At 51.8% G+C, this 25830-nt stretch overlaps 1 protein-coding gene across 3 annotated transcripts in view; it reads left to right on the forward strand.

Moving 5' to 3' along the window:
* Positions 1-290: 290 nt before the first annotated feature.
* The window catches only part of KY (kyphoscoliosis peptidase), a 49256-nt gene continuing 23716 nt past the window's right edge, over positions 291-25830 (forward strand). The window contains exons 1-6 of one of the 3 annotated variants that reach the window (XM_033856338.2): positions 291-531; positions 3813-3875; positions 7471-7533; positions 18272-18346; positions 20112-20174; positions 23368-23450. In XM_033856338.2, coding sequence (XP_033712229.1) covers positions 396-531; positions 3813-3875; positions 7471-7533; positions 18272-18346; positions 20112-20174; positions 23368-23450 — 483 coding nt within the window. In that variant the 5' untranslated portion in view covers positions 291-395. Of the gene's footprint in view, positions 532-3812; positions 3876-7470; positions 7534-18271; positions 18362-20111; positions 20175-23367; positions 23451-25830 lie in introns of all 3 variants that reach the window. The other 2 variants (XM_033856339.2, XM_033856341.2) reach the window with 2 other exon arrangements.

Genomic DNA, 25830 nt, shown 5'->3' on the forward strand with positions numbered 1-25830 from the left:
TGACAGCACTGTACAATTTCTGTATTTGCCGCGGCTTTCGGAGATCTGCTGCTGGCCATCTCAGGAAGGCCCGGGGGAGCGCGGGATGGGGCAGCGCCCGGCCGGCAGGGGCGGGAGACAGGGGGCGCGGGGAGGGAGGCTCCGGAGAGCGGCCGGACGGGAATTTCCTTTCAAAGGTGACTTAGAACCTCTTCATTAGGGTAGCGCCCTCCCGGGCGGGCCCTAATGGCGAGTTTGGCAGAGTCAGCGAAACGCGGCGCGGCTGCCGGGCGGCGAGGAGCGCCCTCTCCCGCACCCTCGCCGTCTCCCGCGCCGGGCAGCGGCGCGTACGAGCCATTTGCAGCTCAGGCAGCCTCGCGAGCGGCCGCCGCGCACGGGCCGGAGCTGGCTGCACCATGGAGCTGAAGAAGGACAGCAACGCCGTATCCATCGACATGCTGCTGATCGTGCACTCGGAGAAGCGGCACGCCGCACAGGGCGCGCACTCGGACCGCCAGGCGGACCCGGGCGCGCCTCCGCAGCGCAGAGGAGGTAATGCGCCCCCAGGCAGGGCCCCGGCCTCCAGCCCCTGGACCTCCTCACCCCAGGGCCCGCCTGTTGGGGGGGCGCGCTACGCGCCCCCCCAAAAGGGGTCCCCGAGGCCGACCCGCTCCCCAAGGCTGGCTGCGCCTCCGCGCTGCGCCTCTGGCATCCCGTGGCAACGCGCAGCTCCGCGATTGCCCCAGTTGACACCCCGTGCAGGCCTGCCGTGCTTCCGTCACCCCCGGGAGCAGGTTTCCTCCTGGTCACTCTTTGAAGGGTGCAGATCAGGTTGGAAGATGCCCTGGAGGAAAGGGACCTCGGGCCTGACTCCTGCGTGCCCGAGGCCGCATTGCAGGGCACAGGGGACCCAGGGGGATTCGTGTGCTGAGTCAGCTTTGAGGTGGGACCCTCCCTTGGTGTCCTTGCACAGTTCATGGCCTCACTGTCCCCTTTCTTGAGCCCTCTCCCAGCCTCCTACAGCAGAAGGCATGCCAGGTGTAGAAGGCACACAAGCTTGGGTAGGCTTAGACTTGAAATCTGCTCTCCCCACTTAGGCTTCTCTGTTGATTCTACTTGTCCTACAGACTTTCTGGGGAAGAGTAGACTGGTAAAATAAAGCGACTTTTCATAGAGTGATTGTGGAAAGCAGGGCTCTGGCCTCTGTACTCTCCAGAGAACAGGACACAACGTGAAGAGAGTAGAGATGGAGAACAATGGCGGTTAAATCAGCCCCTCATACATCTGGGAACCCCCTGGTCCCGAGTCCCTGAGGAAGCCCTCAGGAGCCCTTGAGGATGCTGGTGTGAGGGCGCACTAGACGCACTGTGTCCTGGTTTTTTGGGAGCAAAGCTTCACAGCCCTCAAGGTAAAATGACCTGTCTCCTGTCTCCCTTCCAGCTCCAGAGCTCCTTGAAGGTGGTCCCCAGTTCTTCTGTCCCCACAGCCCCTATGCACATTGAACATGCACCTTCCACCTACCCTGCTGAAGCAACGGTGCCGTGGGTGGCTTTGCCCCCCACCAGCCCCACAAGCTGCAGCTGCCCCATAGCTCCTGGTGACCTCCTGGGGAGGCAGACAGGGGAAAGAATGGAGATTCTGGAGAGCTGAGAATGTTGGCAGGTGCCCCAGTCTCCCGAGGGATTTGGGGCCCAGGAGTTATTTGGGTTAGATGGTTCTTTAGTTCTCAGAGCTGCCCCTGGGAGAAGGGGAGATGGCCCGCGCAGGGGTATTTGTAATGAGGAAATTGGCAGAGGCCGTTGGCCTTCCTTGATAGAAATGTGGCTGCCCCTACTGCACGGACTGCGGTCCGGAAGGCCAGAGGCCCCCCACGAGGTGCAGCTCCAGGTTAGCGCATGAGTCCCCTCCTCCCTCTCTCCTGATCACATCTCTCCGAAAGGCTCTGACACTAGAAAGAGAGGGCAGAGAACACAGAGAAGGCTCAGAGATGCCAGAGATCGGGGCTGCTCAGAGAAGTGTCCAGCACCCGGCATAAAGCCTACATGAGGCCAGACCAATGCACTTCACACTCATGACCATGACTCAGGGAAAGAAGACCGCTGTTTGCTGAGCCCTCTCTGCTGAAATTTTTCTCCAAATATTTTCCTGACAGACATTTCTCCCAGGCGCTATGGCAGTGGAGAGACCCGTGTGACTTACTGATGATCAGACAGCTCTGCACCAGAGCAGGGAAGAGGGAGCATGCATGACCTCCAAGGCCCGCTGGGCAGCAGTAATGTCCAGGAGACCGCTGGCTAAGCCAGCCTGCAGGCCCACTCCTTGGGACAAGCTAAGGAGGGGAAATGCTGGACAAGACCAGCTTGTTCCAAGGCCTCCTGTTAGTGCACAGAGATCCAAAACCCACCCCTCCCCCACTTCCAGGCGTCTCCTCCAGTCTCCTCCCCGCTCCAGGCCCCCGGCTGCACAGGGAATCTTCCCCGGCTCTGCAAAGGAGGGCCTGAGCTCTGCTTTGAGAAAAGAGCAAAGCTTGGTTACTCTCACATGCAGAGGACTGAGTAAGGGTGTGACCAGGTGGCTTTCTGTTGTGTCCCTGTGGCAGAAAAGAGTCAGAGGGACAAGGGGGCAGGGAGCGTGTGCACTGGGAATTTGGGCTGCAAGTCAGCAGATACTCCCTCCCCTTTCTTGCAGGGCCCTAGCATTTCCCCAGCAGTTTCCTTAGAGCCGCACTTCTCCAAAACATGTCTAGAAGCCCTCAACTCCTATTGTATATTCCCCTGGCCATGGAGGAGGTAGCCTAAAGCTGCCACACCAGGTCTGAAAAAGCTTCAACGCCTTAGGTTTTATCCCCAAAGTGGATGGGATGTGTGCATTCCACTCCCCAAGTGTCGGTGAAGGTTCTGAGTGGTCAGGCCCAGACACTGACTATGGAGGGCTCTGCGGAAAAGAAGGGTGTCAAGAAAGGCCTGGGGGCGCTCAGAGTGGTGCAAAGGGTTGGAGACCCAGACTGGAGGCTGAGCTTCCAGGAACGCGACCATAAGCTGTGCGGAATGGCTGGTTTGGTGAGGAAGCCTCCGCTGCCACCAAGGAGCCCTAGACGCTCCTTCTGCGCCAGGAACTTGAAATTATTGCAGCAGCTTGCACTGCCAGAACGTTTGCCAGTTCTGTGCCAGGAACTCGACCTTGCAGCCATCACTTCCAGCCACCACCAGAGAGAGAGAGACAGAGAGAGAGAGAGAGAGAGAGAGCGGTTCCATTCGCTTCCCTGTTGCCTCACTAGGTCCCAAGACAGAATGGGACACAGGTTCATATCAGTGGATGCCTTGGCCACACAGGTCCATGCTCTAGCTGCAAGGGAGGCTGGGAGAGCAGGCAACCATCACGTTCAGTTCCCATAAGGATCCATCAGTTTCCGTCTTTGCCCACCCGCCACCCACATCAAGACTCTAAAAGTGGGAGATTCACCACGTACAGAAGTAGGCAGGAAAAATGAATGGCAAATGTCTTCACAATAATGCTTCCATATTTATGCAGTGGAAATGTGGGAGTGACAAAGGGGCACCTCTATTGTGAAAATTCTCCCTGAATGATCCTGATAACCAACCCGTCACCCTTGGAAACTACCGTGGTAATATTTTTTTAATGTTTTGAACGTGGAGGTTTGCATTCATTTCTTCAAGTGCACTTCATTCGTGGGCAGCCTCCCTCGGATCCCGGGAGAGCCAAGCTCCACCAGCCCCGCTTTAGCCCAGATCAGTTTGCAACTGGTGCATCACACACTTGACCTGAGTCTCCCCACCGCAGAGAGCCTCACGCCAGTCCTTGTTACTTCACAGGGCTTCAAGGTGTTGGAAACGGAATCCGGAGATGGCAGAAATTAGAAAGAAATGACCTACATGGTAAATTCTCTCATTTTCATTTTGTTTTCTTTTCGATCTCTGGAATTCAACATACTGAAAAATGCCTGGAAGCATTGGGTTTCACTTGCTTGAGGACTAGTCTAGACATCTAACCACTCAGACAGTGGCTGCTTGTGATGCAGCCAGGCCTCTGGGGGCACTGTGACCCTGGAAAATTTTCCTTGGCAACAGGTCCACCAATTTCCTGGAGGGTGTGCGGGGAGACAGGCGGAGCGATGCTATAACCCTGAGCACCCACTTGTTCGCTGACTGAGCTATAAAGAACTTGGCATCATATGGGATGGTGGGTTTGGGTGTGTTCCCATGGGAGGTGGGGCTTCCCAGGTCATGCATCCCATGCATCTTGGGGAACCCATCTTTTGAAAATATTTCTGAACAGAGAAGAGAGCAGCCTGCCTCGGGAGATGCCACTCAAGCGTTCTGTGGCTCCTGGCCTGGGATCCAGAATACAATAAGATCTGAAGAAATCAGCTTCCCAAGCCTCTTTATGGTGCCAGGTGTCTTTCCCCCTGCAGGCCCAGAATTTCTCTGACCAGGCCATGCATGAACCGTTATACTGGGCCTTATTCTGTGCCCTTATTGTGAGGTTTGTAAGCCCGGCCTCCAGGAACAAACACTGTGGAACTGCACTGTGGGCATGTGAGAATTCCAGTAAGAATCAGACCTCCATTCCCTGAGCCCCAGTAGGGGATTCAGTCAGATTCCGACTGTGTGAGCCCCAGGATCGGATGACTGACTCATCAAATGCCAGTAGGAAGGGATCCACGCCCCCATGACCCTCCACAAATGGGGAAACAGGACCCCAATTGAACAAAACAGAGCACCTATGCTCTGCCATCCTTCTGACAGTAACAAAAGGGGAGGATGAAATTCTAAAAGTAAGTTCATGCATTCATTCCCTCAGTAAAGGTCGACAGTGATTACTTTGTGCCGGGAAGGGTTCTAATTGTTGGAGATGGAACAGTGAATGGGACAGTCAGGAGTGCCTGCCCTCCTGGGGCCATGTTAGAATGATTGCATCGTAATGCCATTCACCACAGCCGAGTCTCAGCACCCTGGAGGTGAAGAGCTTGCCTGTGTCCCCTGCACTGTGCATGGAGATAACTTATCCTCAAGACACCCCCCCCCACCAGGGACCACCCTCTGAGTCCTGGCTGATGGGCATGCATGGGTGGGATGGCTTCCTAAACCTTGATACGGGGCCATCAGATGGTAGACGCACCAGTTCCAGCTCTACCTAAGCAGACGCCAAGGTTAGCGAAACTGTGCTGTGGGCTTTTGAGAATTACAGTAAGAATCAGACCTCCAGACACCTGACAGCCACAGAAGCACATAGCAGCCCGTGCAGGGAGGCGTGCTCGGCCAGTGTGCGGGTGGGTGGAGGGCAGGCGGGCCACGTGGGAGGAAAGAGACACTGCGTCTGTGTTTGTTGCAGCTCTTACTTTGCCTGAGTTGTTGGAAATTCATCTTATGGCTTCTCGGGCATGTTATTAATGTTACCAGTCCTCAGGAGAGGATTGAAATATACTGAATTCATCCTCTTTTTACCATCTTCGGGGTTCCTGGTTTGGGGAAAGTTTAGTGGAAAAATATAACAAAACACAAGGAGACGTGATAACTCTTACAAGACTCTTCCTTAAGACATGAAGTGGGTCTTAGTACAATGTACCAGCCGATAAAGAGAATGATTATAGTTCTTGCAATACCACCCAAGAACTGAGAGTTTCAGGTAAGTGCAGGGCTGGAGAGAGGCCGCACAGAGGCCTTGAGCCTGGGAAAGATGATGGTTCCACCACTCCACCAACATAACGCAATTTAAAATTTACTAAGTCAAATTTTATTTATTTTTTCGAGTGGCATGCTTGCATCCGTGCAGAGGTTAAAATTCCAGCTTCTTTCTGTGTTTTCTGATGGTGAGGTCCTGGGTACATGCTTGCCTTGCTGGTGCCCAAGGCACCCAGCCCTGGTAACTGGATGGCTTTCATCTGAGAAGGAAGCAGCTGATGGCTTGTGCTTGGTGGAGTGTGCACAAATGTGGCTGAACGTGGTGTTGGTCCAAAAAGGCACATGTCCCCCCTCTTTCTGCACTGTGCACTCCTTGGGCTGGGGCGTTGGCAGGGTAGGGGGAGCCCGAGTACTCCAAACTTTTCCAAGCAGCAGGTGTTTGGGCTGAGCCACCAGCTTGCCCGGCAACGGGCTTCCCCTGCTGTGATTGGCTGCTTTCCTTGGTCCTGGCCGAAGTCTGCCTAGCAGCACAGGGACTAACGCCCCACAGCTACAGGGAAACCAACTGTGCAACCCTGACTATAAATAGCCCACAGCAGCTATGCCAGCCAATCATCCTCCTTGAGGATTCCCTTCCCAGATCCTATTTCTTCCATCAGCCAGCAGAGCAGGGATGCGGCCAGCTGTGCCCGCAGGAGGCAGCTGCCCTGTCCTCGCCTGGGTCTGGCCTGGAGCTCCAACCCAGCATACTGCATCACCCTGGGTTGGCACACACAGCGGTCCTGGCCCTTGGCCAACCAACCGACCTCAGCCCGGTGGGGGCTAAGGGTCCTGGCTGGGCCTGCTTATAGAGAAGGCTGGAGAGGATGTGCTTCCCAGCCAGGAGGATCGCACGTCCAGCCCAGCTCAGTGACCCACCCACCCATCCACCCTGACTGGCTTCTGCCTGAGCCCAGGCATGGGAAACGCTGAGTGACAGATCTGGTTGGGTACACAAGGGATGTTGTATGAATGGAACCAGGTCAGGCCAGTGCCCCTGAGTGCTTGCACCAGGTCCAGGCACAGGTGCCAGTGGTCACTTCCAGTGACAGGCCCAACAGCCTTTCTGCAGCCCAGTGGGAGACCAGGGGAGAAGATGGCAGGCCAGGGTGGTAGTGGCCCTTCCCCCACCCCTCCATGGCCTGTGGCAGCAGCTGAGCATCTCTCCACAGCAGCCTGGCTCCACTAGGCTCTGAGGACAGCTCTGTGTCCCGGGACATGAATATCGCCAGTGCATGGAGAGCATTCACCCTGCAGAACAGGTGCCCTGCAAATGTCTGTGAAACAACAAAACTGCAAGCACCCCAGCTCCTAGGCTACAGTAGGCGGCAGGGTACCCACACACCCCCATTCCTCTCAGAGGGAGGCAGGAGGCTGGAGACTTGGGTTCAAGTCCCGCGTCTCACCTGGCTGTGGGGTCTTTGGCAAAGTTAACCAGTCGAAGCTTCAGGCCTGTAATCAGGATAGGAGCCTCCCGGGCTATTCCAAAGAAAGGTGTGGAGATCAGCGGGGCAACCCTCTGCACCTTGGGAACTGGGCCCGGCTGCAGCAAAGTCAGGAGCTGTGGTCACTTAGCCCACGGGAGGCGTCCCCAGCTTCTCTAGAAAAACCCAGCCTCTGCCGGCACCTGCCGAGAGCGTGAGGCTGTGCGTACACGGGCTCCCGGTCACTTGCCTGTGTTCAGGTGTGTGACTCTGCTGATTCACACGTGTTTAGACCACGCCTGGCAGCTCTCTCCTCTGCCTGGGGAAAAATCCACCCCACCGTGGGCCCAGTGGTCACTGCAGTTCCCTCTGTCTTCCTTAAATAGGAAACCTGGTGGAGAAGCAGCACGCCCAGCAGACCCAGGTCATCACCTCCTACGACAACCAAGGTAAGGTTCCGCCACTGCCTGTGACCTCTCCCCCAGCTCCTGTGTGCCCGGATCCACTGTTCTGGCCAGAGACAGCAGGTGCAGAGCCCAGACCGTGGGGAGCAGGGGCCTCTCTGTCCTGGGGATGCTGGAGCACCCTTCTCCTCTCCCACATGCCATGGAAAACAGTGAGAGGCTGCATGTGTCGTGGAACAGAGAAGTCAAGTCCTCGGGCTCCAGCATGCACTGCTGTCATCATCATCCCCCTGGTTGTCATCACTGTACCTCACATTTGCTGAGTGCCAGCTTCATGGCAGGCACCCTGCCAGACCACGTACATGGTCATTCTCGTGTGGGTTATGCCTCACAACAGGCGTATTTGATCGGTGCTCTTACTATCTTCATCTCGCAGATGAGTGAGCTGAGGCTTAGAAAGGTTTTCTTTCGTCCAAGATCACATGGCCAGCAAGAGTCAGAGCAGGAGCTGCCTGACCCCCTCCCTGCCCCGCCGGCCCCACCCACCCCCCAACCACCACCAGGCCTCAGCTGTTACACTTCTCACAGCTCTGCTTCTCGTAGAAACTGGCCTCCCCCTACTGGCTCGCCGTGTGCAAGCCTTCCCTCCCACTGAGGCACAGCGGTTCCCTGGCCTCTCCTCCTGAGGCTGAGCCTTCCAGGCCCTTCCACCCAGGGACAAGTTTAACTCAGCAATGGGGAGTGAGAGAGCCCTTCCTCAAGAATCCTCACTTTGCCAGGACGGGTCCTGGGGGCTCAGGGAGGGCAGGCAAGGGCAGCCCCGTGCGGACTCTGCAGGTGACTGGATCTGAGAGCACGGCGGGGTAGAGATGGGATGGCTCCACAGCTACAGCTGGAGGAGAGGCCAGGTTAGAGACCTCCACTCCCCCCGCCACTAACCTCCCCTCCTACTACCCCGGTTTTTCTGCTCAGGGCCTGGTGCCTGAGAGCTCTCGTAGACTCAGCCCCAAGATGTCACCACTGGTGCTCTCAGCACTGATGTCCTAATCTATAAGGGTTACGTCCAGGGTGCAGTGTGGAAGGAGGATGCCCTGGAGGATTCGGAGGTCCTCGGGGAATCGCTGTCTGAGACACCGGCTAACCCACCATCCCCAGGGAAAGGCACTGGCAGGTAGTGAGGAAGGGCCTGTCAGCTCAAGTTCCCAGCAGGAGGTGGCCAGCTGTCCTTGCAATCTAGGTCAGTATCCATTTAGGGCAGAATTCCTGGGACTATGGCTGCAGGACAAACCCAGGCCCCCTGCTTCTCTGAAATGGACCTAGCAGCACAGCTCACCCCAAATAAGAGTAAGTGATACCTCACTAGAGTGAGAGTGGATTAGCAACCACTTCTCTCGCTTAGTTCTGGCCACATCCCTGATGGGGTCATGGTGTTATTCCTGTTTACAGAGGAGGAGTCTGAGACTGGAGATGCTGTAGTCCCCCAGCGGGGTGCTCCTGCCAGACCTGTGGGGTGGGACTAGTGGGATGGGGCCTGCCACTCTCCAGAGCCTCACCTGGCACACCATACCCTGGCTCTCATGGGCCATTCACGTGCCACCTCCCAGTATCTGAGGCTTCCAGAGGGCAGGAAGGAGGGTCGCCTTGGCATCCAACAAACAAGAGAGGGTCCATCGTAGGTTGGGATAGGATGGGCCGCCCCAGGTCTTAAGGGAGCCTGGACCACAGTGAGGGAGAGGCTGCCCTGCTCTGGGGCTGAGCCAGAGTCCACACTGACGCTGATCCGTCCATTCCACAAAAAGCAGCTCTGGATGCCGGCACTGGGGATCCATCAGAGAACACAACAGACAAAGGCTCCTGTCCCCGCGGAGCTGACACCTAGCGAGGGAGACAGATGACCCTAACAAGAAAAATGCAAGGTGTCAGATAAGGCTGGGGGAGAAAATAAAGCAGGAAGGGGGATGGGGGGGTGCACATGGGTGTGTATTAGTTTCCTACGGCTGCTGTAACACATTGTCACAAACTTGGTAGCTTAACACAGATGTATTCTCTTTAACAGTTCTGAGACTACAAGTCCCAAGTCAGCCTCACTGGGCTAATCAGTCTCTCGGTTGGCAGGCAGGTTCCTTTCCTTTTGGAGGCTCTGGGTAAGAACCTTTTCCTTGACTCTGCCGGCTTCTAGAGGCGGCTGGCACTCGCCAACTTGTAGCTGCATCACTCCAATCTCCACTTCCACTATCACGTTGCCTTCTCTCCGTAAAGTAGATACATTCCCCTCTGTTTTATAAGAATCCTGGTGATGACATTGGGCCCACCCGGATAATCCAGGATTGCCTTCCTATCCCGAGATCCTTAAGCGAATCACATCTGCAGAGTCCCCTTTGCCATATAAGGTAACTTTCACAGGTTCCAGAATTAGGACATGGATAGCTTTAAGGGCCATCATGCAGCTACTACAGGGAATGATTTAAAATAGAGTGATTGAGAAAGGCCTCCCTGGGAAGGTGACATCTGAGTAAGGGGGGCGGTGGAGCAGCGGGTCATGCGGCCTCCGGGTAAGAGCTCCCAGCAGAGGGACACCGGGTGTGGTAACTTCATGCGACAGGTGACGGAAGATCACTGGATCTTCGTGCGGAAGAGGGCTTCGGAGGATTCATCTACAATGGGTGTGTGCGTTGAATGAGAGGGGAACGATCACAGGAGCCCCAGTGACCTCAGGCCCCGAAAGTTATTCGTGACGAATCAGATTTGGGTTGAGGCCTCATCCTTCCAGGTCACCCACCCTCATCCCCATGCAGACACTCTGTGCCTTCTTGGATCACGCATGCACTAGGCTCCAACTGCCATGTTTCCAGACTTGTGACATCCCTGTCGAGCTCCATTCTGCAGAAAGAATCATGAATGGCCCTGGGTTTTCAAGAGCCCAGTGGAAGCCAGGGTCAGTCAGGGCTGCAGGAGATGCCCTTCATCACCCCCTGACGGGTGCCCCTGAGGTCTTGGCCCTGAGCTCTGCACACTCTCTGTCATCCCACGACTAGAGCCACTGCAGTACCCAGTGCGGGATCTACAGAGATGGACCGTCCCGGCTCATCATGCAGCTCACTGTTCCTGGGATGTCAGAGCTTACGCTTCCGGCACTAAAGCTGACTGCCATACCTGGGTAGAAACCTCTGTTGAACACCCAGCCAGGGGTTGTTTAAGGGTCATTTTTTTAATAATTACAAATGCTTTAGCTGAGGGTTTCTGACTCTCAGCTACTGCAGGAAAAAATTCCAAGGCAGAGGAGCCAGGTTGTAAAGGTGGCAGGCAGCCGGTTACGGAGAGCATTAAGGACCACCTTAAGTCAATGATGGCAAACATCTGATGTGAATCCTGCAGCCTCCACACACTGATATGCACCCACATGTGTGTGTGTGTGCACTCACACACACACATTCACATACACACGCACATACCTGACAATCTTTGCTAATTGATAAGCGCTCCAGGCAGCTACTTCCAATCAGTCAGAGTTAATGAACAACACGAAATCTGTTTGCCATCTCTGCATTAGGAATTCTGAGCAAATTAGGCCTTTAGACAAAGCCTGATTCAAAGCCGCAGAGACCTGGAGATAAGCTCTCGCGTGGGAGGACTCTCCTGACGGGGTAGAAGGCAGGCCCAGGGCAGCAGGCCAGTGGACGGGCTTGGGCTTGCCTGCTGCATCTCCGCGTCTGCGAGGGTGGGGAGACGGAAGCAGAGCCCGTAGCATCTGGGAAAAGGGCCTGGGAACCACTTCTCAGATGTAGCAGAAAATAATCGCTAATACACTTTTACTAAGACAGCCAAAGTTTCAGCTTCAGAAAATGCTGTTTGGGTGACAACTGGTAGAAGTGGGGAGGGGTGCCATGAGAGAGCCAGCCAGGTGACCCGAAATCCCTGGAAGGGGCTGCTTTGGGTTTAGATGTGACTAAGATTAGTGTCATGGTATCTGACTGCACTTAGGGTTTAGATCTCACTTTAAATGGTGCTCCAATAATGCTCCACTCTTTATCATTGGCCAAATTAATTTTTTTCCATAAATTAAGAGTCTTATTTGATACAGGAATGTTGTAGTCAGCAAACTCTTAGCACTTCACACCTTTAGGAAGCACGGGTACTGTGACCCTGCTCACCTGGGGACAGCATGCCCAGACCCAGGCCTGTGTAGAGCAGAGGAGCCTCCCGGAAGGGCTCTTACACAGCGGTGAATGAGAGCGGGAATCACACTCCCACACCCATCAGGGAGGCGGGGAGGGGAGCGATAATCAGCAGCGCCACTTTGGGACAGGGCCAGGAGTGGGCCTCAGGAGGATGCTGGGCGTCAGAGGGGAGAGAGAAGAGGCAGTGCAGGAAGCAGGAAGGGATGAGAAACAGTGATGGGTGGAGCTTCCGGCCAGGGCGAGTTCCCAGCGTGAGACCACCCCGGAAGGGCTTAAAGAGTATTTTGTTTTTCGGCTTGCTCATTCTCTGACAGAGCGACGTGGCTGGATTGGAGTGGTTGGAAGTACCCAGACGTTAGGAGAAGTTTGGGGAAGAGGTTTGTTGTTGAGCCCTAAACCAACAGGTGGGTCAGTTTTGCAGCTTCCCTCCACTTCTGGAGATCGTTGCAGCTCAGCATTTCCCAGATTTTGTTTGATAAAATAGTACTGGGTCCAGTAGACTTCTGCAGGACTTCTCAGAGCATTGTGTGTTGCGAACTACAAAAGGGGAGAAAGTGGGCATTTTTCTCACAAGGAATCTGGCAGCCAAGTACAGCTTGGCACCCACTTTGAAAACTGACTCTGAGTGTCTCTGGGGGAGAAAGTGCAAAGGCAGAGGTGAGCAGGCTGTGCCTCGTGCCTCGTGGGAAGACACACAGGCAGAGTTGGCTGCCCATGGCGATGGTACCCGATCCTGTGACCAGACCTGAATGATGCTTTGAACTCTGAAATGCTTAACGTCTTGTCAAATCGCAGGCTGATGTTCTTTGACAGTGAATGTGCTAGAAACTACACTCAAAATGAATATTAACCCCTTTAAAGTAATCCCTCGGGAGGCCACATTGTATCTTTTAAAATTGTTTGAGAATTACCCTCTTTGGCAGGCAGAGCAAGTTCATGAGCTACACAGGAAAGTCAGTATTGTTATTCTGTGAAAACACATTTAACAGGCAAAGGGTTAGTAAAAAGAGCTCTTACAAAATCAACAGGGAAAAATTAACGCATCAATAGGCAAATAGGTGATTCATTAAATAAGATTTAATATGGCAAATAAGTATATGAAAAATACTACGCTGAAAATTAAAGAAATACACAAAAACAATGAGATGTCATTGTTCATTGATAAAAATGTAAAGGATTAATAACAATCAAATGTCAGTGAGTGTATTGGTACTCTATTTTTACATTACCAACCACCCCAAGACTCAGTGGCTTAAAACAATGACCAGCTTACAAGTGTACAGGTTGGCTGGATATTCTCGTCTGAGCCACACCTGGCTGATTGCAGGTCCTGGCTGGGCTCGTTCATGTGTGTGGTCAGTTGGAGGGTTGGCTGGAGAGCAGCTGGTCTAGGGTGGCCTCACCTGAGATGGCTCTGCTCTGTCCATGTGGTCTGTCATCCTCCAGGAGGCTAGCCTGGGTGCAGTCACCTGGCAGTTGTGGCTGGAATCCCAAGAATGGAAGTGGCAGCGGCAAAGGCTCTAGGCCTAGGCTTGGAGCTTGCACAGCGTCACTTCTACCACATGCTAACTGGCCAGATCACATCATTAGGCTGGGCCAAATGTGATGGAAGGAATAAAAGACCTCTTCTTAGGAAGAAGTACAAAGTAGTGTGGCCAATTTTGCCATCAAACACGGCAAGGATGAGCAAAGTAGGCATTCTCTTGCACTGTTGAGAGGATCGTAAACTTAAAATCATTCATGTGAAAAGTTTGCCAGTATCTAACAAAAGCCTTAAAAATCTCCATACCTTTTGATCCATGTTTAAGAATGTATTTGAAGGAATTGATGTGAAGAGTGTGTAAAGCAGTGTGTATCAGAACGTTCATCACATCACTGTTTAAATAGCAGAACATACGGGAAATGTTAACTATCCAACGAAAAGGGATTGCTTATAATGATTATAAACCATTTGTAGAACAGAGTATTATGCAGCCATTTAAAATGATGACTTGTGAAGATGACTTTATATTCACTGACATGTAAAGACTTAAGTGAGGAAAGCAGGATACAAAAAGCATGTTTATTGTAATCCTGCTTTTCAGGGTCACCTTCTATTTTTACATCTTTCTGTATCATACAAGTTTTTGTTTTGTTTTCATTCTGCTTTGACTTTGGGGTTGGTTGGTATTTTAAAATTTTTATCTTCATTTAAACTAGCATACAGTAAAATTGGATTTTTCTGGTGTGGAGTTCTATGAGTTTTAACACATGCACAGATTCACGTCACCACCACCACAATCAGAATACAGGGAAGTTCTGTCACCCCAAAAAGTCTCTTGTGCAGACTCTTTGTAGTCACATCCTCCCATCATTCATTCCTGAGAGAATTGTTGAGAAGTACAGCTTGATATAGATGTACCACAAAGTGTTTATCCATTCACCCATCGAAGGACATTTAGGTTGTTTCCAGTTTGGGGTGATTATGAATAGAACTTCTATAAACATTTGTGTATATGTCTTTGTGTGAACATGAGTTTTCATTTCTCTGGGATAAAAGCCCAAAAGTGTAATTGTTGAGTCATATGTTAAGTACATGTTTTGTTTTATAAGGAACTGCCAAACTGCGGTATCATTTTACAATCCCACCTGCATATACTTGTCAGCATATAGTATTGCCACTATTTTTTTTTATTATTGGTCTTCTAATAGGTGTGATATCTCATTCTGCTTTCAATTTGCATTTTCCTAATGGCTAATCATGTTGAACAACAACAAGATGTTGAACATCTTATTTGGTGATATATCTATTCTTTTACCCATTTTCTAATCGGATTGTCCTTGCACTTTTGTAAAAAATCAATTTGCCGTATTTGCATGGGTCTATTTCTTAACGCTGTTATGTTCCATTGAGCTATATATCTATCCCTTTGCCAATATCACACTGTTGTGATTACTCTAGCTTTTTTTTTTTTTTTTTTTTTGCGGTACGCAGGCCTCTCACTGTTGTGGTCTCTCCCATTGCGGAGCACAGGCTCCGGACGCGCAGGCTCAGCGGCCATGGCTCACGGGCCCAGCCGCTCTGCGGCATGTGGGATCTTCCCGGACCAGGGCACGAACCCGTGTCCCCTGCATCAGCAGGCGGACTCTCAACCACTGCGCCACCAGGGAAGCCCTGCTCTAGCTTTATAGTACATCTTTTATTCTTTTTAAGTGATTTTAATTAATTAATTTATTTTTGGCTGCATTGGGTCTTCATTGCTGCACACCAGCTTTCGCTAGTTGCGGCGAGCAGGGGCTACTCTTCGTTGTGGCGCGCAGGCTTCTCATTGCAGTGGCTTCTCTTGTTGCGGAGCACAGGCTCTAGGCGCGCAGACTTCAGTAGTTGTGGCACATGGGCTCAGTAGTTGTGGCTCGCGGGCTCCAGAGAACAGGCTCAGCAGTTGTGGTGCACGGGCTTAGTTGCTCCGTGGCGTGTGGAATCTTCCCAGACCAGGGATCAAACCCATGTCCCCTGCATCGGCAGGCGGATTCTCATCCACTTTGCCACCAGAGGAGTCCTATAGTACATTTTAAAATCAGCTGGAGTCCTGTTAATTTTTTTTCAAAATTAGTTTGGTTATTCTAGTTGCTGTACCTTTCCATCTAAATTTTAGAATCATCTTGCCTATATGTACCATCTATAAAATTCCTGCAAGGAGTTTGATTGAAATTGCATTAAATCTATAGATAAATTTAGGGAGAATTGCCAACTTGACAATATTGAGACTTCCAGTTCAGAACATGATATGTTTCCCCACTTATTTAAGTCTTCTTTAATTTGTGTGATCATATGCTTTAGCTTTCAGCCTAGAGTTCCTGCACTTTTTTTTAGATTTATACTTAAGTATTTCATTTTTAGAGATATGAGAAATAGTAATTTTAAATTCAATTTCTAATCACTTATTGCCAATACAAATATAATTGATTTTGGGGTGCTGACCTTGTATCCTGTGACCATGCTAAACTTACTTTTTAGTTCTAGGAAATTCTTTTGTAGATTATTTGGGATTTTTCTTTGTAGACAGACATGTCATCTGTGAATAGAAGACTTTTATTTCTTCCTTTCTGATCTATATGACTTTTATTTCTTTCTCTTGTCCTGTTTCACTGAGTAGGACTTTCAGTACAGTGTTTATTAGGAACAGTAAGAGTGGCCATCCATGCCTTATTCCCAATCCTAGAGGGAGAGCATTCCAGTTTTCACTAGTAAATATGCTCTTAGCTCTGAGTTTTTGGTAGATGCCCTTTTTTCGGATTAAGAAGTTCCCTTCTATTCCTAGCTTCTTGGGAGGTTTTGTTGAATGGATGTTAAATTTTGTCAAATGCTTTTTCTGCATCAGTTTATATGATCATGTGGGTTTTCTTCTTTAGCCTGCTAATATGGTGAATTATATTCATTGATTTTCAAATATTGAATTAGCCTTGCATTCCCAAAGTAAACCACACTTGGTTGTGGTATGTTATTCTTTTACTATGTTGCTGGATTTTATTTTTCTAATATTTTGTTGAGGATTTTTATGTTTATGTCCATAAGGGATATTGGTCTGTAATATTCTTTTCTTATACTGTCCTTGTCTGGTTTTGGTATCATAAAAGGATATAAATTATTCGATACTCTTCTGTTTTCTGAAGGATCTTGTGAAAAATTGTCATTGGTGTTATTTCTTTTTAAATTTTGTTAGAACTTGCCAGTGAAACCATCTGGGTCTGGTTTTTGTTTGCTTGTTTGTTTTTGGAAAATTTTAAACTACAAATTTAGTTTTAAAAATACATATAGGAAAATTCAGGTTATCTACTCATTGGGTGAGTTTTGGTAGTTTGTAACTTTCAAGGAATTGGTTCACTTCATTTTAGTTGCAGAATTTCTCTTCATAGAGTTATGTGTACTATTCCCTTATTATTATTTTAATATATACGGGGTCTGTAGTGATATCACTCATTTCATTTCTGATATTGGTGTCTTGATTCCTGATTTGTGTCTTACCTCTTTTTTATTTGGCCACTCTGGTTAGTTTTATCTATTTTACTGATCTTTTCAAAGAACCAGCTCTTGGTTTTGTTGATTATTCTATAATTATTTCTTCAAATATTTTTTTTTTTCTGCACCACACTATTTCTCCTCTCCTTCTGGGATCTCAGTGACATGAACATTAGATCTTCAGGCATTGTCACACAAGTTCCTGAGGCTCTGTTCACTGTTTCTCTCTGTTTTTCCTTAATAATTCCTATTGATCTATGTTCAAGTTCACTGACTCTTTCCTTTGTCATCTCTATTTTGCTATTGAGCATATCCAGATAATTTTTTAAACGACTATAGTTTTCAGTTCTAAAATTTTTATTTCTTTCTTCTTTATGTCTTCTACATTTTTCTGATACTTTGTATCTTTCCATTTATTTTAAACTATTTGCCCTCACTTTTCAGAGCATGGTTATCATGGCTCTTTCAAAGTCTTTGTCTGATAATTCCAAAATCTGTGTCATCATGGGGTTAGCATCTGTTGATTTTCTTTTCCTTTTTAAGTTGATATTTTCTAGGGTTTCTCTATACTGAGTAATTTGGGATTGTAGCCTTTGCAATGCTATACAGATCTGCCCTGCACATGCACCACCCAGCAGCCAGTCTGGGCATTGGTCTACCCCCTAGTTTAGTTCTCAAAGACTGTGATATGATGCTTAGGATGAGATCAAAGCTTGCACAACATGAATGAGGTCCATCCATGAAGAGGTGACCACAGGAGTTCATCCATAACTTTATGGAATTGCTTTCTTGAGCTCCCTCCTCTTTATGACCCACTTCCCAGTCCTCTGGCCCCAAAACTGCGGTTTTAGTTTCCCCACTCTTCTGGGTAGTTCTCACAATTCTGCCTGCATCTGAAACCAATCAGCAGAGAACAAAGAGAAAAAAAATCAATGAGTATTTTCTCCCACACTCTTGGGAATCATAGCTTCACTGGTACCTCCCCTCAAAGTCTTAGGTGCCTGCCCGGCCACCAAACTCACTGCTGCACTGATACCACCAGAACTTCCCTGGGGGCTGAGTCAGGAGATAATGGAAAAAAGGGGTAAAAAAACAACAGGGGATTTCCCACACTCTGACTCTTGGAGTTTCCCTTTCTCACTCCACAGGCCAAAAGAAAGGGCTTCTCTTAGAGCACTTTTTCTCTGCATCCATTGTGCACTGCTGGGTTAAGGGCTGCCTTTGAGTCCAGTCTAGGTAATACAATTGGGGGTGGGGAATGGTCAACTCTGCCAATTTGATGATGCTTTAAATTCTAATCTTCTTTCCCAATTTGCCTATCATTTACTTTGTGGAGTCCTCAAAGAGTTAGCCCATGCATTCTTTCCAATGCCTACAGTTGCATTCGGTGGGAGAGACAAGGTAGAATTTGTTTACTCCATCTTGCCCAGATCTGGAAACTGTCTGCTTATTTCTTGTTTTTTGGTTTTGTAAACAAAAATTATTTGCATATTCAAAAGAAAACTCTAAAACCAATTGTGTTTTATTGATCAAACATCTGTCATGAGACATTGCACCCTTTCCTGGCAGCGTCTGGCTGAGAATATCACCCCCTATTCCTCTACAGGGACACAGCTGACTGTGGAGGTCCACCCTCAGGATGCCATGCCCCAGCTGCTCAAGAAGTTCTCCTTGGCTAAACGTACGTACGTACAGGGCTACACATGTGTGAAGGGCTGGCAGGGAGGATTGAGGGTAGCTGGAAGGGCCAGAGCCCAGCCTGGACACCTTCTTGGGGGAGGAGAGGAGTGACCTGGGCCTACACACTGGGAAGAGGCAGAGACACGACAGCTTCATCCTGGGCACTCTCTTCTCCACACTCAACAACCCCTGTTCTTAAGTCTCTGCCATTAGGTGTGGGTAACACAAGGCATTTAGCTAAAGATGAATTTCATCACAAGAGTGCCGTTGTTTTTAGACACCGTTTATTGACTGCCTAAAAAGTGGCATGCGCAGTGCTAAGCACTGTACACTCAATGAGTTTTTAACTCTTTGATATGCACCAGTATTATCCCCACCTTGTAGATCAGCAAAGGCTCAGAGAGGTGAAATAGCTGCCAGTCACCCAGTTAGGAAGCAGATCAGAACCCAGGTCCTAATGAAGCCTGTACCCTTCACCACCGCACCCGGCTGCCTTCTGTGCTGTGCGCACAGGCCCAGACCCACGCCCACGATGTCTCCTCTGCTCCCTTCTTGGTCTTCTCCCTGCATCTTTCCATCCTGTGGGTAAACAGGGGCCTGGGGAAATGCCGGCCAAGGAACGGAGGCTGCAGGACAGCCAAGGCTGAGGTTCATGAAGTGAACCTTCATGTCTGCTCGTGGCGGGGGCCGAGGCAACTCCTCCAAGGCTGCCTGGTCCTGCAGCCCTCAGCAGCCAGGGCCTCGGGAGGGCAGGCAGGTGTAGAGAGGTCAGGCACTGCGAGTTGACTGGCTGGGTTCAGATCCCAGCTGTGTGACCTCAGGCAAGTGGCTTAACCTCTCTTTTGGACTCAATTTCCTCATGTATAAAAGGAGGAAAATAATTCAACATCCCTCATAGGACTGTCATGAGCTAAAATGAGATCGTCAATAATGCACAAGCCAGGTGTAGTAAGTACACAAAAAATCTGGCTACTCTTTTGAACCCCCATCACTCTACCAAAGAATGTAGGTGGAAACAAAATGTGGCTGTAAGAAAGACAAGGTCCACTGTTTCTCAGAGTGGCCTATGTACATTTGCAACCTTCTGTACATTTGAAGGCCTACAGTGGCCTTCAAGGGCAGAGAAAAACTTGCCTTGGCTTCCCCACCTCTGGCTCCTTCTGGTTCCAACAGGGACCCACATCTTCCTGACCTGGCTTCAGATCAGCAGGAAATGCTCTCCTGTTGCCTGTGGAGTCTAATAACAATTGCTGACCACTCTGCCTTAACAGTCCTGGATTTATAGGATTTGGTTGTCCTTGAACCTTACCGAGGAATAATTCCCCTCTCCCCCCTTTCATGAGCTGCCCATGGTCAGTTCTTGTCCTGGGGTCATCTGGTAGTGAATTTACTGGTGCTCTGAGGATCCCCAGCTGTGGTCCGAGATGGCAGGAGCGTCCAGAGGAGGGAGGAACACGGAGCTCCAGGCAGGCCCACTGAATAATCGCAAGGCTTGATGCCCAAGCAAATTCTCCCTCTGCTCACAGACTGCACTTCTCTTTCTTGTCATCCAGTCCCTGGCTGTCAGTCCTCCCTATTCCTCAGTAGGAAGCCCGGGGCAATCCCAGCAGCAATTCCATGGTGGGTGGGGATGGGACCAAGAAGGCTGTGAGAGGGAGAGTGAAGAGGAGGCGTCAGAAACAAGGACACCCACACAGAGAATCGTCTGTGCTTGCATTTCTATTTCTTCTGAAATGTCTCTACTTCTGACCTTTGGGATATTGTAGGTTTACAAGGCGATAAAAATGGAAACACAAGAGCCCGGCAGCCTGGAGGGAAAGACGCCCACGGTAAGTTGTGGTACCTTCCTTGGAGCCATTCTCTGAGACGGTAAGTTGGTTTAGCCTCATGAGCCAATCTGTGCTCAATTGGAAATGGCTCCCTGGAGCACTGTGCTGGGAGTCTGGGCCACCTCTGGGCTCAGGGGACAGGAGTATCATGATTGATTGGCAGCGTCTGCCACGGACACAGGTAGAGAAGTAAAAAGCTCACACACTAGATGTGATCCCAGAGTTAAAGCATAAACCCCACCAATAACAAGGCAGCCCATTATGGGAAACATTAAAAACAGAATTCAGAATTGTATTAACTTTAAATGGAATGCCAAGCATCTGTAAGGAGGGAGGCAGGAGAATAAGCAGAGTGGGGCAGAGGAAGAAATCCCGAATGGGTAATAGACGGCCTGGGTTCAAATCCTGCTTTTGGCGCTCACTCACCTTCCCTGGGCCTCAGTTTCCCCCTCGGCTCAGACCAGATGGCATCTAAGGTTTAGTACAGTTTGGTACTTCTTCCCATTGTTTTGCTTTAAAATTAGAATAACTTAGTTAATGCCACTGGTGTTTAAAATGTATTTATGCAAAATCATATTCAAATATATAATCTGCTCAGAAAGTAAATTTAATGAGGCATAAATCATTATGGATATTCTTAATGTTCAGATATTGTAGAATGGAACCAAGAAAGGGTAAAACTTTCTTAATAATAGGGTTTTTCAGTCCCATTTTAGAAACAGCATCCTTCTTTGAAATGGGGGTGGGGAGACCTCATTTGCAGAGCTGACGCTTGTTAAATGTGTAAGTCCACTTCATATCCACTTAGGTCACTGTGACGGCCCTTGTCAGGGGATGGCAGGATCCAGAGTCCGTGGGGGGAAGAGGGCACCAAGAAGGGGGGGAAGCTCAGCAGGGTCTCCTGCTGTGTCCCCCCTCCCTTCTGTGGGTCTGGCAGGACAAGGGCCGCATGGTAGACCACCCGAGATAGGCCCTGAAGTGATCTGAGTGATGGGAGGCGAGAAATCCCAGCTCTGGCACCAGGCAGTCACTGAGCCGCTATGGCGCTGGGCTTCTAGGGAGCTCCAGGGTAAGACTGTACAGGACAGAGGGCTGGGGGCAGGGGACGTCCAGGGAGTCTTGGTGCTTATTAGAGGAGCAGAAAATGAAGAAAGAAAATGCTAGGTTGCTGGGCGAGGCCACAGCCTCACCATAGAGTTTGCACAGCCTGCCTGCCCACCACGCACCCTGTCCCCTCTTAGGAGAGGAACAGCCTCGGATCCTGGATGTGTCAGAGATCACAGGGACCAGCACCTCGCCCCGCCCCACACCCTCCTTCCCCCCCCCCCCGCATCCCCCCCCATGAGGACTCCTGCAGGGCGTCAGCAGGGACTGAGGGAGCAGGGAGAGGGGGCCAAATCCAGTCTGAGGCTGAGAAGGGAGAAGGCGTGGGTCCTAACAGGAAGGGACCCACAGCAATGGGGAAGTGCAGAAGGACCCGTGTGGCCTGCTCCTGATGGCTGAACTTGACTGGAGGCTGGGAGCTCCTCTGTGGCCAGACGTTGACCAGCTCCCTGACCCGCTGGCACTGCCTGCCATGCAATGCTGGCCCAGGGAGGGTCGTGGAGCAGCTCCAGCCAGCGCTGGTGGCGTCCCCACCCTCTCACCACACCTCTCAAGTCTATAGCACCAAGGAAACCACTGTATGCATCCCGGTGGGAATGGCAACACTCTCCAGCATCCTGTCCCCCGCAGTTCCACAGTCTGACCTACAGCCCTGGTTCTGGCTATGCAGCCTCTACACTTGCTGCTCTGGTCTTCCTGTAGCTCACGCAGTTACTTGAAGACATTTAATAAATTACTTTTCTTTTTAAACTGAAAAAAAAAAGGACTCTCACAGTCCACGAGGGTTGTGTGGGTACATGCAGGCGCAGCCCCGCACCGGGCACAGCGGCTTCGCACCCCTGCTCTGCGCTTGCCTGCAGAGGACCCTCACCCTGCACCCTCCCAGGGAGAAGAGTGCTGCTGACCTTACCACGTGATCCACCGTCTCTTTCACTCTCCCAGGTGCCCCATAGATTGCGCCGGAGACTGGACTGCTGGCTTTAGCACTGCCCAGTGAGGGGGAGGTCACCGGACTAGATCCCAGGCCTTGTGCAGCCCCACCAGGCACTTTCCCATGTTACTCTGCTCTTCCCAGGCTTGCTGTCATGTCCTGGGGTCCCACCAGCACCCCTGACTCACCCAGCACCCAGAGGTTCCTGACATAGCAGGCTGAGAGTTGATTCACTGGAGTCAGGGGATCAGTGCCCCTTTGGCCCCATCCGCCTCTCACCCCCGCCCTGTCCTCCCATCCAGCTTGCCTGATTTTGGTCAGCCTGGCTCAGAGGGCCTTGAATAAGAAAGACCCAGCCAGAGCCCAGGCTCTTCTCTGGGCTGGGACAGGGGTTTGCTGCCCATCCATCCATGGGTTGGTCTGACCACTGGTCAGTCAACCCTGCAGCAGCTGCCTGGGGCTGTCCTGTGTCCTGGCTTCCTCTGAGAAAGGCTGTGCGTAGAAGAGTGATTCTGAGGCCCAGCTTCCCTCAGGGCCCCCCCACACTGTACTTTGGGCACCTGTTGCCAGAACTCTTAACTTTCTTGGGGTGCAAGTGGTCAGTCTCCAGATGACCATGGGCAAGGGAAGAAGCCTGTCTGGGTGCCAAACGCACCTCACCCTACAGAGGTCCAGGTGGCCCAGGACCATCTTGCCCTCTCCCACACCCGGGTGCCCTTCAGACCACCCTGGGCACCGTGGCCAGGACATCAGTGGCAAGCAGCGCTGCCTGGGTGCTTCCCACAGAGCATTCATTCCTGGCAAAGCTAGCAGGGAATCTGCAGGAAACTGTGGGGTGGGGAGGAGGGATTCTGTCATCAGTCCGTCTGGGGCTGCTGAATTCACTGAGGTGCGATCCATCACTTCTTTTACTGCTGGCTTCTGGGGTCTGCTTACTATCCCTGTGGGTCTCCCAGAGGACTAGAGGAGTTGCCATGGTTCCCAAACCAGTTGGACCGAGGAACCCTTCTAAGAGATCTAGCTCTTGAGAGCAGTGTTTCAGTCCCGGAATCATGTTGAAGGTCAGGCCGTCACAGCTCCTCAAAAAGACAGGGAACCCTGGGCCAGGCAGTCCCGTTGGCCAGTCTCAGACCCTGACCAACCTCCTTGTGTTTCCAGCCTACCCCTGGGATCGCTCCAGCCTGAAATCCATGCCCCTGGACCTGCGGCAGTTTGAGAAACTGGACACCTATGCCTCACAGGTAGGAGAGCCAGGCCCTCTGCCTGCGATGGTCACCCCCACAAGGCGGCTTGGAGTTTCCCAAACCAGGGCGGCAAAGGCTCTCCCCAGACCCCTCCTGAGTGTATCCTGAGTCCCTTGGGTGGATATTACGGAGCGCCTTTCCACAGTATGTGGGAGGGGGACAGAAGGGCCCCGGACAGAGGCCATTTCACCCTCCCACCCCACCCACGGTCCTGATGCTTTCGCCCCAGGCTACACACCCCGCGCCGCCCTGTTGGCAGGCGCCTCCGGCCAGCCCTGTCCCGTCCTCCCCTGCCCACTGGGGCACTGCTGCTGCTGAGCCCTGCCAGCCCCAGCCCATGAAGGAAGGGACGTGAGGATGGGGGGAGGACCACAGATGCAAATGGCCAGCACCCACATGACCACAGCAGTCCTCACCCCTGAACACGTGGGCGGCTGAGCTCCCACACCTCTGGGCCTGGGCACATCTGGGGCAGGTGTGGGGAGGGGCAGCTACAAGAGCTGATGCCCGAGAGACCCACGGGGGTCCTGGGAGCCAGGCAGGAGCCATACCACAGAGAGTCTGATTGGAGCAGCTAAGGAGCTGGACCCGTCGCTAAGGTCAGAGTGAGCAATCCTAGGCCGATAAGCCGGGAGATCGTCTGCAGTCCTAGAAAAACCACCCTGGGGTTGGCACGTAGTGGATACTCAGGAAGCTTGTTTGCTGAACTGATGAGTGATGATAGGAGCTTGGATCAGAGAGTCTGATTCAAGGCAGGGGCATCAGTAGGGGGTGTCCAGCTGTCCTGGCAGGAGGAGGCATCCCTGGATGAAGCGGGGACACTGAGAACGGAGAGGAGCTGGAAGCAGAGGGGAAGGACCCCTCCCCAGTGTGTGTGCAGTGAGGTAAAGGTGGGGCAGGGCTTGCCCAGTCACTGCGCTGAGCGGTGGAGGGCAGGCAGGGTAGCTTCTCGGCGCGCAGAGTGAGGGAGCTGGAGCACGTGTCGGGGGTGATGGTTTGTGTGGGGTGCGGTGGGCTCTAGCGCCTGTGGAGGTGACCCCTGGGCAGCTGGGTAGCCGAGCCCGGAGCTGTATCTAGCCTGGAGAGGTCTGGGCCGGAAACCCTGCTTTGGGAGCCGTCAGATTCAGCTAAGAGCTAAAGCCATAGGGAGGGTGCCATCTTGGGGAAGGCAGGGCCAGGAGCCACCTGAGGCCGGGCGAGACCAGGAAGGGTCAGTGTTCTAGAAGGTGCGGTCATGGTTCACTCTGGCCAGGCGAGGCTAGACAGGCTCCCTTCCACTGCTCAGCACTGAGGCCCTTCGTACTTCCAGGGGGGCCGCTCAGAGGAGGTTGAAGGCCTCGGCCAGGCTCCGGCAGGCTGAAGGGCAAATGGGGGTTGAAGGGGGAGGGAGTGGAGGGAAGACCCCACAGGAGCCTGGCAAGGAAGGGAGACTAGATGTGGGCAGTCCTGAGAGAGAGACTGGGGAGTGTTTTGAAGAGACACGGCAGACAGGAGAGGCTGGGGCCGCCAGGGCCGGGAGGAGGAGGTGAGGACGCAGCGGAGCGAGGGCAGCGCCTGAGGAAGGAAGGGCAGCTTTGCCAAGGCAGGTGGCCTGACTCCGAGGCCAGCAGAGAGCCCAGCGGAGGAGGAGGGCTCGTTGGTAAGGAAGTCTTCACTGGGCTTTGTTGAGTCTGAGGCCTGGTCATCTGCGAGAGTGAGGGAAGGGAAGGGGGACGTCCAGAGTCTGTGCAAGGTGGGATATGTTGTCATGGCTGCCGGAAGGGATGGACAGGCTGCTGGACAGCCTCAGAGAGCAGTGAGTGGGGACCAAAGGGCCAGAAACCATAGACCCGAAGCTGGGGATTAAGTCAGGAGTCAGCCAGGCTGTAATGCGGGCCTGCAACGTGTGCTTCTAGGCCCTGGGAGAGGGACAAAGACAGGACTGTGGTGTTGGAGCAGCTGGGCAAGGGGACACGCGGAGGGGCCTGGCGGTCTCCCTGTGCTCAGAGGGTGGGTCCTGGAGCTCCCGTGTGAGCGGCGGAACCTCCTAGGTCAGGAGGACCTAGAGTGGGAGCTGACGGAGGCGCGGGCAACCATTGCAGAGGTAAGTGCACAGGTGCCCCTACTTCTCTAGAAAGAGTGAGCATGGCCAGGGCTGCCTTTCCAGCAACCCCAGCCCTGTTTTCTCCTGAGGATCCATGCAGAAAACCTAACTTGCTCTTTTTTTATATATTATGGTAAAACATATGCCATATAATTTGCCATTGGAATCGTTTTTAAGTGTACGATTCAGTGACATCAATTACATTCCCAGTGTTGTACAACCGTCACCACTGTCTACTTCCAAAATCACCCCAAGCAGAAACCTTGTACCCGTTAAGCAATAACTCCCCATTCT

This window comes from Tursiops truncatus, chromosome 4, assembly GCF_011762595.2.
Source record: "Tursiops truncatus isolate mTurTru1 chromosome 4, mTurTru1.mat.Y, whole genome shotgun sequence".
NCBI classification, from domain to species: domain Eukaryota; kingdom Metazoa; phylum Chordata; class Mammalia; order Artiodactyla; family Delphinidae; genus Tursiops; species Tursiops truncatus.